The sequence below is a fragment of the Protomyctophum parallelum genome (genome assembly GCF_964188405.1).
Source record: "Protomyctophum parallelum genome assembly, chromosome: 21".
Classification (NCBI taxonomy): domain Eukaryota; kingdom Metazoa; phylum Chordata; class Actinopteri; order Myctophiformes; family Myctophidae; genus Protomyctophum; species Protomyctophum parallelum.
In genome coordinates this window covers 6,425,628-6,438,405 of record NC_139713.1, presented here as the reverse complement: position 1 = coordinate 6,438,405, position 12,778 = coordinate 6,425,628, and the positions used below count along the sequence as shown (strand labels likewise).

The window sequence follows — 12,778 nt, the reverse complement described above, 5'->3', positions numbered from 1 at the left end:
TCCTTCTTGTTTGAAGTCGGCGCAGTTGTGGCGAGGACGTTCATCAGCATTTGTGTGTGTTTTTTTTTAATTGTCCCTAATTAATTTGTGCAAAGAAAAATGACAGACCAGTCTCTCCAAGAATAAAGGCAACCCAACAACAACCAACCACAGGGGGCGCTGTTCCCACCCCGCTGCACTCATATTAGAGGGGGAGTGATAGGTCCATGCAATGGAGCAAAATGGCGGATCATGTGCAGGTAACCAGAGGTTTATGTTTTTGTAAATGAACACACAATGATCGATAAGCGGCACAAATGTGCCCCGGCGCGCGGATTTTAGAACGCGTTGCTGATTAGTACACAGCCCGAGGCCGTTCCTCCCCGCGCCGCGTGTGCACGGGCGGCCGTTCGGCCCCGGTGCTGTTGGGTTGGTAAATAATAATAATAATGGAAGGAGGATGCGGGGTGCTGTGTGTGTTGACTTGTGGCCTGTCATCGTGCATGGAGAGAGAGGGAGAGAGAGCTTATTGCGTTAACATTGTGTGCTACCTAGTGTTTTTAAGTTTAACCGTAAAATGAAGCGCCGCCCGGACACCTTATATTCGCCCCGGCTGTGCGACCGACCGACGCCGCCCGCAAAATGTTTTATTATTATTATTATGTGTGAATAATATCTCTCTCTCCTCCCGGAACCACCACCACCACCACCACCAGGGCAGGAGGGGTGGTGGTGGGAGACACAACAATGGCCATAATAATATAATAAATATGTCCGAATAGTTATCGTAAGTAAACAATGAAAAAATAAATGGGCTGGCCTTGGTTGGTGGTTCGGTTGGTTAAGGATGTGTGTGTGTGTGTGAGGAGAAAACATGTCAGTCACATCGCCCCGCCGCCGCTATGCTGGGCTGGCTGGCTGGCTGGGGGTTGTTGCAGGCGATGGAGGGAGGGAGGAATAGGATGGATGATGTGGTGTGGGGTTGTTTTGCGCCGTTTTTACGCAGTTTTATAACGAAACAGTTTAAATATACGAAAGTATAAGATGTTTTTTTGTTGTAAAAGGTTGGGAGGGATGGATGGGGGTTCGTAGTTTTGTTGTTTATGCGCATTCATTGTGCCACTGACTGAGAGGGAAGTTTGGCTCTCTACCAGTTGCTGCTGCCTGCTAGCCCAAAAGCAGCAGCCGCCGTGATGGCACGAGACGTCCAGTCCCCAAATAAATGCCCTCAGAAAAAAATAGAAAATAGCAGATCTACAAGCCCACAAGCCGTTGTGGGCTTGTAGATCTGCTATTTTCAGCATAACGTCCACTTAAACTATAACTACCACCACGCGCTATGAACGTTAGCCGCATGCCATGCCATGGCTTCGCGTCGCTGAACCAACGACGTTCGTTCGTTCGTTGTGACGGAAAGTTGTTCTCCCGCGCAACAACACAACCACCACCTCCTCCTCCTGGTTTATATAAAGAAAGAAAGGAGAAGTCTGTGCTGCGGTGGTGGTGCCGGTGGTGGTGTTGGTTTAGGTTTCGAGTGGCTGTTCATTTAACATTTAAGTGATTAAGATTGAATATTAAGACGGTTGTGTTGTGTGTGTGTGTGGCTTGTGCTCATGTTCACTTCACATGGTCTCTCTTTCTCTGTGTGTGTGTGTGTCTCCATGGTTGCTGGTGGCAACATGGGAGCCTGTAGTACTGTTGTAGTATAGTGTAGTAGTATCATAATGTGCTTCAGTGCTTCCAGGTTTTTCTTTCTCTGCTCCTTTTCCTGGACACGTTTTGGTGTAAAGTTGCTATTGTAATGTGAGCCGGTGGCTTTTTGATGACAAGCCACGAGATAAACAAAGGGCATTTGTAATTACATTGATGCTTTAAAAAAAAAAAAATTACAACAATGCATTCAATATACCTATTTATAGCCTACATATACGGTATCTGTTAGTTAAAAGGTTAAAACACACCAAACCAAAAGCCAGAGGGCTTGTTTTCATTGTGGATGTCCCTTCCCTTCATTCGAACATGATACTCATGCAATGAATGAATGGTTTAGGGGACACTGTCTTTCATGTATGTAATGGTATTTGTTATGAATATGATGTGGAAATGCCTTAGGTGCAATTTGCAACACTAGATTTAGATAAATAATGGGGTGAATCTAGAGTTGCAATACCCTCCTCCATTGACATCCCATTGATCCAAATTACATTTCCGATCTGCTTGTATTAAACAACATTAAACTCACCAACATTGCAGCTGTAGGGGAAAGCTCTTTCAAACGGCAAAGCGTTTGTTTCATAAGAATCCACCGTAGACATGTTTTCAGCTACTTTCTGTCAAGAAATTCTGTGCAGGTTATTCTTTTTCCAAGTGTTGGGGTTTGGAAGCGCTTGTCGAAGTCACTGAACGGCCCTGCGTACCACCCGTTTCGAATCTTCACATAACGGAGGAGGCAGCAGCATGACGACCCGTTAATAAAAATGAGTGCTTCCAAACTTCCAACACTTAGACAAAATATCACGGCACAGAATTTCTCGACGGAAAGTAGCTCATAAAATGTCTACGGTGGATTTTTGTGCAACAAACGCTTTGCAGTTTGAAAGAGGTTTAATCCAAGTTTTCCCTACAGCTGCAATGTTGGTGAGTTTGACATGGTTTAATACACGCAGATCGTGAATGCATTTTGGAATGGATCAATGGGAATTGCAACTCTAGATTGATCTCATTATAAAAATGCTAGTGTTGCATATTGCGGCTGGAAAGGCCTGTGCCTGGTTGGTTGACTTGATGACAATAACAACATGCCAATAAGCAGACTAGATGATCATTGGATTTAAAGGGTTATTATTATCCTCTCTAAATCCACTGCGACTTTCATTCACGTCTGCTGAGGGACTGTTATTACTGGCTGGCATGATGGGCACATGACATGTCACGATATTCTACTAAATTCATATTAGGTGGCCGACCAGAACATAAACACATAGGAAGTTGACATTACTTACAGTCACTTCATCATGGGCTATTCTTGGACCTATTATGTCTTGTTGCAGCAGAGCTGGGCTGATTTTTGTTTGCGAATGTCGCCCGTATATTTTAGTCACAGATTATGAGGTCTTAAGTCTTCACTCTTATTCATAATAATGCACTTTAATAACATCTTACGAGAGGTTCCCTGCGAATCGCTGCGATCATCGGTCTAAAAAATGGAACAAAGATGTTGTCTGAAGTAATTTTGTGGCACTGCCTGCTGGCCTTGTTAATCTTAACAGCCGACCACAACCACCACAGCTAAGGGGATGGTAGGTATACACAGTGTGTCAGTATAGCGATAGCAAATTGATTGATGGCAGTTTCTCCTGATCATCTACACCTGTATGTAATTTATATTGTTGCCATTTATGAGATTTATGCTTGATACTTCATTTGTTCCTCATAGGTTAGCCTTTTGAAGTTATGCTTTAGCTATTGAAAAATAGCAGACCTACAAGCTCGTAGCGCGCCACCGAGTGGCGCGCTACGAGCTTGTAGGTCTGCTATTTCAGAAAAATCGAAGAACCACTGACATAGAAACATAGCTTTTTCAGAAAACTGTCAGGACGTAGAAGACATTTTTTTAATCTGATCTCAGGTCAAAATGGGTTAAATGTTGCAAGACAGTGTGCAGGTCAGGAGTCGACTCTTTCCTTCTACCTTGGTCGACCTTTGGTCCTTCTCTGATGCACCTGTCGTTCTGTAGGTGGTGCAAGAGGTTTGCTAATTTAAATTAATATTTATAATACCATAGACAAACACTGGCCAAAAAAAAGACTCGCTCACTGCATACAAAAATTAAGGAAAACTCCTTATATTATTTATTATATTATGTATTATTTTTTATCCAGTGAGCGAGTCTTTTCAGTGTTCTATGTTTTTGAAGTGTTGAGACCACCTGCAGTTCACCTGGAACAAAGGAAGGCGCAACAGTTCCCCCTGTGCTTTAACCCATTTAGGCCTGACATCACGATTTTTCTAAAATAGCAGACCTACAAGCTCGTAGCACGCCACTCGGTGCCGCGCTATGAGCTTGTAGATCTGCTATTTTTCAATAGCTAAACTGTAACATAATGCTTAGTTAAAACACAAACGGGTTCCCTTACAGAATGGTTTAATAATAGACAAACAATTTGACATACACCTTCTGCACAGTTGGCGAATGAACTAAAACATACTGTATTAGGTTGCTTTAAGTTTTACACAAATACACATAGACAAAAGTTGTACTATCATCTTGTTTACAAATAGGATATGCTATTGAACAGACATTCCTTCTCATTCTGTGAAACATTCACACAGTTGAAAATTCATTCTGTGAGGCTTGCAATTCGAATGTTTCCTGCAACATATATAATGTATGTAAATGTCAGAAAATGGGGAAATATCTATGATTTCCTTTCCCAGCATATCGCCAGTAAACTGGTGATCAAATAATTCATTGCAGGGGAATACATGGATTCAAGCAGACGTTGAGTCTTAAAGGAGAATTCCATACTAAAAGGCTTTCTTACCTTTCTTTGTAGTCGTTACGTCCCCACCAAAGAGGTCCAGGTGTTATTTTGTGCAAAAGCTCCTTATTGGCTATTTTCCCTACCATAAGCCCTAAATGAATTGCATTGAATTGAATGGGGCTATGGGGTGTTGCGCTAATTAGCTTATTTCCATCGCTCAACATTATAATTTCTTTGTATATATCCTCTCTGGATATGGAAATAAGCGAACTAGCATAACACCCCATAGCCCCATTCAATTCCCATTCAATGCAATGCAATTTATTGAGGGCTTATGGTAGGGGAAATATAGCCAATAAGGAGTTTTTGCACAAAAAAACACCTGGACCTCTTTGGTGGGGACGTAACAACTACAAAGAAAGGTAAGAAAGATAAGAAAGCATTCTAGCATGGAATTCTCCTTTAAGTGTACTATCAAACATTTATCTACATGCGCTGTTGTCCCACCATTCCTAACATCTACCAGCATCCGAACGGGCAATGCGACCCTGTGCCTTGTACTAAACTTCTTTTGGAATATTTGTGTGTGACTGTGTGTCTAAAAAGCAATGGTGAGTGTGGTGTCAGGAGAGGAGCACATTAGGTGTGCTCGCCAGAAATATTGCATTATTTTCCCATGATGTTTTTTGTGAAATAGTCTTGATTCCTGCTACAACAACAACAACATAGCGTTCTGTTTGTCAGCTCCGATGTCTCGTAGTGTAACAGGTACACATCTGCTCCAGAGTCGCCCTCCGTGCAGTGCACCCGATGAAGTTCACCGATCGCGGATTCAAAGTGTTTTTTAGGGTTAGGATGGTTGTTGCCTTGTGGTCATTAAATGGGTAAACAAAAAGCAGGTGTTAATATAAAGTGACCAGAACATTTGACAGAGTAGAGTGGCAGGGAGTACGAGATGAGGAAGAGAGACTGGCGTTTCAGTCACACTGTCTGTCTGGCGGGATGCTGGGCTAGGCTTGAATAACAGGTTGAAGAATCATTTTTTTTGTCAATGTGTGAAAGAAGTGGTTGACATTTGTTTTTGTTTTGCGTAGAGCAGAGAGGCGGGGAAAAAGACAATAAATCAATCTTGATGTCTACATTACATGTACAGCATTAGACCAGCAGATGCAGTGTGAGGATAAGCATAAGGTGTGAAGGTGTTAACAACACATGTATGTGCATGGTGCGGATAATGCAGCTAAGAATGAAGTCTTTTGTCAGATCAGATCTGCACATGACTGACCGACATGCAGACGAGGAAGTGAAGTATAGAAAATAAGGTATTCCTGCTTTCCCGGCTTGTAATGCTAAATGTATACTCCATTGTACGTTGGTGGGACTTGCTGAAAATTAACTGAAGGTCTCCATGCGTCTTGTTTTGAGCTTGTAGATCGGCTATTTTCGGCACACGACTCTTGTGTCGTGCAACAAGTGTGAACCCGGGATTTAATCTCTTCTGTTGTGTAGTTGTGTACATGAGTCATGATGAGTTCTGCTAAATCAGTCCTCACTGTACTTCATTAACCACAGCATTGATGTCTATTGTCTATGCTATGTAACAGCTATATTACAGTATCCATCCATCCATCCATCTTCAACCGCTTTAAGTCCGTAGTCGGGTCGCGGGGGCAACAGCTCCACCAGAGAGCTCCAGACTTCCCTCTCCAGAGCAACATTACTAGTGACTTCCTCCATAATAGTGGTTCTCAGACCTTTGCATGTCAAGGACGTTGGACCCCCAATGTATTTGGCTGCGGACCCCCATCTCAAAAAATATTTTGTGCTATGGACATCGGAAGCAAAATATATATTTAAAGATTTGCACTGCAAAAATGAATAAAAAAAATAACAGATCTACAAGCTCATGTGGCTCAGGGGCCGGTAGAGCAGCTGGATGGGGGACTGCAAGGTTCCCAGTTGGATCCTGGGCTCCCCCAGAGTTGAAGTGTCCTTGAGCAAGACTCTGTCTGAAGTTGAACCCCTAATTGTTCCCAATGTGCAGGTCGGTGCCTTAGAGTATATATATTTATAGAGAAGGCACCCAGAGGAAATCTTGAGGCGAAATGGACATAGTGGCCGAATGAAGGTATTGCAGCCTGGCCCCAAACACATGAACGCGCTGTCCGTTGACTATCATTGTACACGTTCACGACGGACGACGCTCGTACGTGTTCAACGGCAGCGCGTTCATGTGTTTGGGGCCACTCACCATTGCAATCCGTCCCAGAATGCACTCTGTTCCTACCAGGAAGGAGGAGTGAATCCGCCTCATGCGCTTTTGAGCAACTTAATGCAAGTGGATGGGAGGAGAACTCGGGTGTCTTCTCTATAGATATATATACTCTATGGTCGGTGACTTCCCTTGCATCGTTTCCTCCGACGTCTGTGTGTGAATGGGTGAATGAATGTAATGCACAATCTATGTAAAGGGCTTTGGGTAGAAGCGCTATTATATAAATGCACCATTCAATTTAATTTAATATCTGCTATGTTGAATAACCAAATGATTCAATGTGACGCTATATTAACCCATTTTGGGTGGGAACCCCTTTTGGTGTTAGCGTTACGCTATGACTTTACAAGCTTGTAAGTCTGCTATTTTTGAAGAATCGTGAAAAGTGACATGAAAGTGTTTGAGAACGACTGACATAGAAAAACATGGATTTAGAAGACATTTGCAGAATCGTTCCCAGGTCAAAACGGGTTAACCCATTCTGACCGGGCACCCATTTTGGTGTTGGCATCATGTTGTGCTTTACCTATTGAAAAATAGCAGATCTACAAGCTCATATCGCGCCACCGAGTGGCGCGATACGAGCTTGTAGGTCTGCTATTTTTTGAATCGAAGAACGACTGACATTTTTTAATCTGATCTCAGGTCAGAATGGGTTCATCAGACCAGTGTGTGTCCCAGTGGAAACCTCGTATGAATCTGATCTCAGGTCAGAATGGGTTAAGTCATTTTGCTGCGGATCCCCTCCTCCACCCTGGTAGCCCCCTCCCCCAAGGACCCCTGGTGGTCCGCAGGCCCCATTTTGAGAACCAGTGGGTCTAGTTAATGAATCGGAAACAAACTCCTGGTGTGTGTTGTTCAGATCGGCCACGTGGTGCGCCTGCTGCTCACTCTGATTCACATTCAGTGTGACACCACATTCAGTGTGACACCACATTCAGTGTGACACCAGGACGTTTGTCATGCTGTATGTCAGGTGTCAAGCACATGTACAGTAACACCATACAGTAACAGAGTTGATGTTTGTTAGTGTTGTTTTCGGCAGCAATCTTTGATTTTAGTTTACTTTTAGTCTTTTGAATAGTTTTCCTTTAGTTTTAGTCACTGGGAATGTCTTAGTGTTAGTCTAGTTTTAGTCGACTAAAAATCACGAGATTTTAGCCGACTAAATCTACGGCTGTTTTTGTCGACTGAAGTGTATCTTGGCGGGCCTTGATGCCATATTGATGACATATTTGACACTTGCTGAAAATAGCCGATCTACAAGCTCACAGCTGCGACATGTTGTGAGCCTGTAGATCAGCTATTTTCAGCATGCGACCAAGTGTAAAATAACTTGTACTGGATCTCTTGTCCACTATTCCTTTCCTAACATTTTAGTGTAGTTTTTATTTGTTTACGAAATTGTCAGAAAATGTAGTCTTAGTCTTCATTTAGTTTCCATTTAGTTTTCGTCAGTGAAAAAAGGTAGTCGACGAACATTTTTCGTCTTAGTTTTAGTCGACGAAATCAACACTGGTTTGTTAATGTATGCTAATGTCTCTCCTTCAAAAAATCTGAGACAGAAACAGGCAGTACACTAATGAGTACTAGTTTTGACACATCACTGCTGTTAGCCCATTCTGACCTGAGATCAGATTCATACGAGGTTTCCACTGGACACACACTGGTCTGATTAACCCATTCTGACCTGATATCAGATTCTAAAAATGTCAGTCGTTCTTCAATGTTTTCAAAAATAGCAGACCTACAAGCTCGTAGCGCGCCACTCGGTCAATCCAAATAAAAAAAAATCAAAAAAAAAAAGCCAAATAAGTAATAGTACATGACGCAGTTATTTAGCCTGGCTAATAAGCCAGACCGAATCAGCCGTTGGCAAGCAAAAAATTGCCTGCCGGCGGATTACGGTCTGGAGAGGCTCAATTGTACGCCCATTTCCTACACCAATCGGCCAATCGGGACACGGTATGCAATATGGGCGGGCTTTGGTACAGTGACGTTCAATGCTTGAGACCTTAGGGCCGATTCATACTCCTATTTTAGAGCCGAATAAAAGTCGGTTCGGCGCTGTAGAGCCTACAATTTGACGTCATTTGAGGTTCGGGGGACGGGTACCGTTACCGTCCTAAAGTCGGCTCTTCGGTGCTACTGAAAATGTCTGACGAGCCGAAATCATTCCGGCACTACAGCGCCGAAACAGCGGTAAAATAGGAGTATGAATCGGCCCTTAGACTGACAGTAGCTCTGACCAATTGCGTCAAAGAGAAAATGTCTGAACCCCCCCCCGGAAACAAGATCCATACACAGCATCTCCAGACTCAAATACCACACGACAGTGTGATTTGAGTCTGGCTTATTAGCCAGGTTACCAGTTATTCGCCTCAGCTCAAGACATTCAAGCAGTAGTGTCACTGTTAATTGTTTGTGGCAGCTAAAAATAATGAGCATCGACTTGTGAAGGGGTTTCCAATTCCACTCTGTGTAATGCAACTTTGTGTATTTTAAAAGTACGTGTAAATTTATCTGGGGGTGAGTTTGAGCAGGGGTGGGAAGGTGTAATCAAATGCATGTCGTGGAGGAGATGCCTGGTTTGGGCATGGGGTTATATGGGGTTGGGTCTGGAAAGTGGCAACCAAACTCTTATCTGGACCTAGCAGAGATGTGTTTGCGTTTAATCTATACATGTTTTACACACACATTGTCCATCATCATACCCTACATAGCCATTGGTGGGCTGTGGCTCAGGGGTAGAGTGCCTGGATGGTAACCGTAAGGTTGCCAGTTCGAACCCGGGCTCCCCCAGAGTTACTGTCGAAGTGTCCTTGAGCAAGACACTGAACCCCTAATTGCTCCCGATGTGCTAGTTGGTGCCTTGCATGGTTTCCGCTGCCATCGGTGTATGAATGGGTGAATGTAATGCACAATCTCTGTAAAGCGCCTTGGATAAAGGCGCTATATAAATGCACCATTTACCATTTACCATTTAAAGCGCCTTGGATAACGGTGATATATAAACGCACCACCATTTACCTTTTTTATAGCCATGCTCTCACAAAAACATAATACCCTGGAGATGAAGAGATGCGTGCTTGCTTTGCCATGATCAAAGTCCACTCCATATAAAACAACAAAGTGCTTGCACACTGACTGACAAACAGATGTTGGGGCTCTTTTGAATGCAAACACATTGAGTCTTTTTTACAGTCCATTACAAAAGTGCAAAAAAAGTGACACAGACTGGATTGTTTTGATCCTCCTCAGACCATCATCAATTTAATGCTGGGCCTGGCCTAGTCTCGCACCTGTCTTATTATTACCGTTATCAAAACGGATCACATACTATAGCATTACAGCAAGAGCCTTCCCCCTTACACACACACACACACACACACACACACACACACACACACACACACACACACACACACACACACACACACACACACACACACACAACCCACATACTCTCTTTCACTATTCAAGACACTATTCTCCCATGCACTCCCAGTTTTTGGATGGCCCCCTTTTATCATCTCAGCAGTTTTTATCAGTAGCATCTCCGGTCTCACTGTGGCTATGTAATGACTCTGCACTTCTCCTGCCTGCCTGCCCACTCAGTGCCTCGTCTGAATATATATATATATGGGTGGGATTGAAGGAAATAATATAAGACAAGCATGTCTTGTCTTTCTCCATTGGTTGGTGCTGTCAAAAGAATAAATCGTGTTGTTGAATAATTGATTTTTTTTGTGCAATCAATTGTAAAAAATGACTTATTTGTAGGTGTGGCTATACTTGCTGGCTGGCTGCTGCGCAAATTATGTTTTCACGTGGTCAGCTCGACCGGAGCAGTGCGTGCGTGCGTGCGTGCGTGCTGTGGCTGATGGTCTTCAGCGCTGGACAAAGCATGGGGCCGGGGATTAAGTGGTTAACTAAGGGCCGCTTCCCACACTTCCGCATGACGCGGACATCTTTTGTATCTTTATTATTCTAGCCTCTTTTCAATGCATCCATGACCACCGCCTCCAGCATCAATGCATCCACCATGCTTCGGCGTGCTGTGTCACTACAAGCTGCGTTTTTTTAAATGGTTAATCACAAGTAGTGATGGGAGATTAAAGGAGAATTCCATTGCTAGAAGGCTTTCTTACCTTTTATTTGTAGTTGTTGTGTCCCCCAACAAAGAGGGTCCAGTTGTTCATTTTGTTCAAAAGTGCATTATTCAGCCATTTCCTTTAATATAAGCCCTCAATGGGGGTTGGGTTTTTGTGCTAATTTGCTTATTTCCATCAAAATAAGTAGTAAAGTGTGCAGCTTGGGATACCATTTATTTACATTATGAAGAGAGCATATATACACAACAAAAAACGTTTTTTGAGCGATGGACATAAGCAAATTAGCACAACACCCCATAGCCCCATTTAATTCATTGAGGGCTTATGGTAGGGGAAGTAGCCAATAATGCGCTTTTGCACAAAATAACACCTGGACCTCTTTAGTGAGGACGTAACTACTACAAATAAAGGTAAGAAAGCCGTCTTAAACGGAATTCTCCTTTATAGCTGCCAACGGAAATCTAACAAAGTGTCGTCAGAACACGTGTGGAGCTGTAGCGAGGTAGTGTCTATGAAAGCTGTCTGATTGTAAACACCTTGGGCCCTTCCCTTACCCCTTAATCCCTAAACGTATTTGCCATTTGTTTTTACCCATTTTGGTGTTTTAAAGCATTATGTTATACTTTAGCTATTGAAAAATAGCAGATCTACAAGCTCATAGCGCGCCACCGAGTGGCGCGATACGAGCTTGTAGGTCTGCTATTTTTGAAAAAAATCGAAGGAACCACTGACATAGAAACATAGCTTTTTCAGAAAACCGTCGGGATGTAGAAGACATTTTTTAGAATCTGATCTCAGGTCTAAATGGGTCAAAGTGGTAAAAAATGGCAAATAAGTTAAGGGGTAAGGGGGTTGCGCAAGATATAGCTGTTTGTCTGCTTTCAAACACTTCACCTTCACCAGTTCCCACCATACATATATATATATATATATATATATATATATATATATATATATATATATATATTTAAATCTAATCTTTGTCTGACATCATGAAGCAGAACAATCCATTAAGTGTACTACTGCTCAACCCAGTGTTGCTATTTATAGCGTGCCATTATAGCCTGCCCTATACAGTAAAGTTCAGTGACATTTTTCAGAAAATGTTTAGAAATGACAATCGCACGCATGCGCATGCGCTCGCACGCACACACAGTCACACACGACACACCCACATGTACAACCACAGTCTACACAACTACAGCTCTGCTGGAGCAGTTGGGGGTTTAGTAGTGCCTTGCTCAAAGGTACTTTGAGCAAGTGGCTGTGGCTCAGGAGGTAGAGCAGGTCGTCCAATGATCCATGGTTCAGCGGTTCGAATCCCGGCTCCTCCTCCTGTCCACATGTCGAAGTGTGTGTCCTTGACTCCTTGGGCAAGACACTGAACCCTACATTGCCTCCAATGAGTCGGTCGGTGTGAGCTCGCCACCACTGGTGTGTGATTGTGGGAAGGGAGGACGCTGGCGTCGACTGTTCGCCGCTTCACCTCCCAATGTATGAATGAAGGAACCATTGTTGTAAAGCGCTTTGAGCACTTGTGAATGATGAGGGGAATTAAGCTGACACTTAAAACAACAGTGACAGATAGAATGTTGAAGCCGTTTTGAAAACATTCCCAGGAATAGTGACGTGAAATGTAAATTTGAGGCTAAAATGTTAGGCTGTTGAAATTCAATTCTGGCATTCAGCGCCAGTGCGCCAAAATCGATGACTTCGAATTCTGTGACTGGCTCTTGTTGAAAATACTGATTTATTATTTCATATGCAATTAAAACCGTTGTGTGCAGCTGGTTGGTTCTGTGTTTTCCATGGTGGTGGTTGTTTGGCAAAGATGTTTTAGTTGCCTGGGAGTTACAGACCTGATTAGCCCCCTCAATGAACCTGGATGGTCCCTGTCTGGCCTTGGCCGACTTTAACAACCACTG

General features: G+C 43.2%; 1 protein-coding gene across 1 annotated transcript in view; it reads left to right on the top strand.

Moving 5' to 3' along the window:
- Positions 1–206: 206 nt before the first annotated feature.
- Positions 207–12,778, top strand: part of xpo7 (exportin 7) — a gene marked incomplete at its 5' end in the record, with an annotated part of 68,258 nt that continues 55,686 nt past the window's right edge. Inside the window, one exon of the mRNA XM_083792993.1 lies at positions 207–239. Coding sequence (XP_083649119.1) covers positions 207–239 — 33 coding nt within the window. The remainder of the gene's footprint in view (positions 240–12,778) is intronic.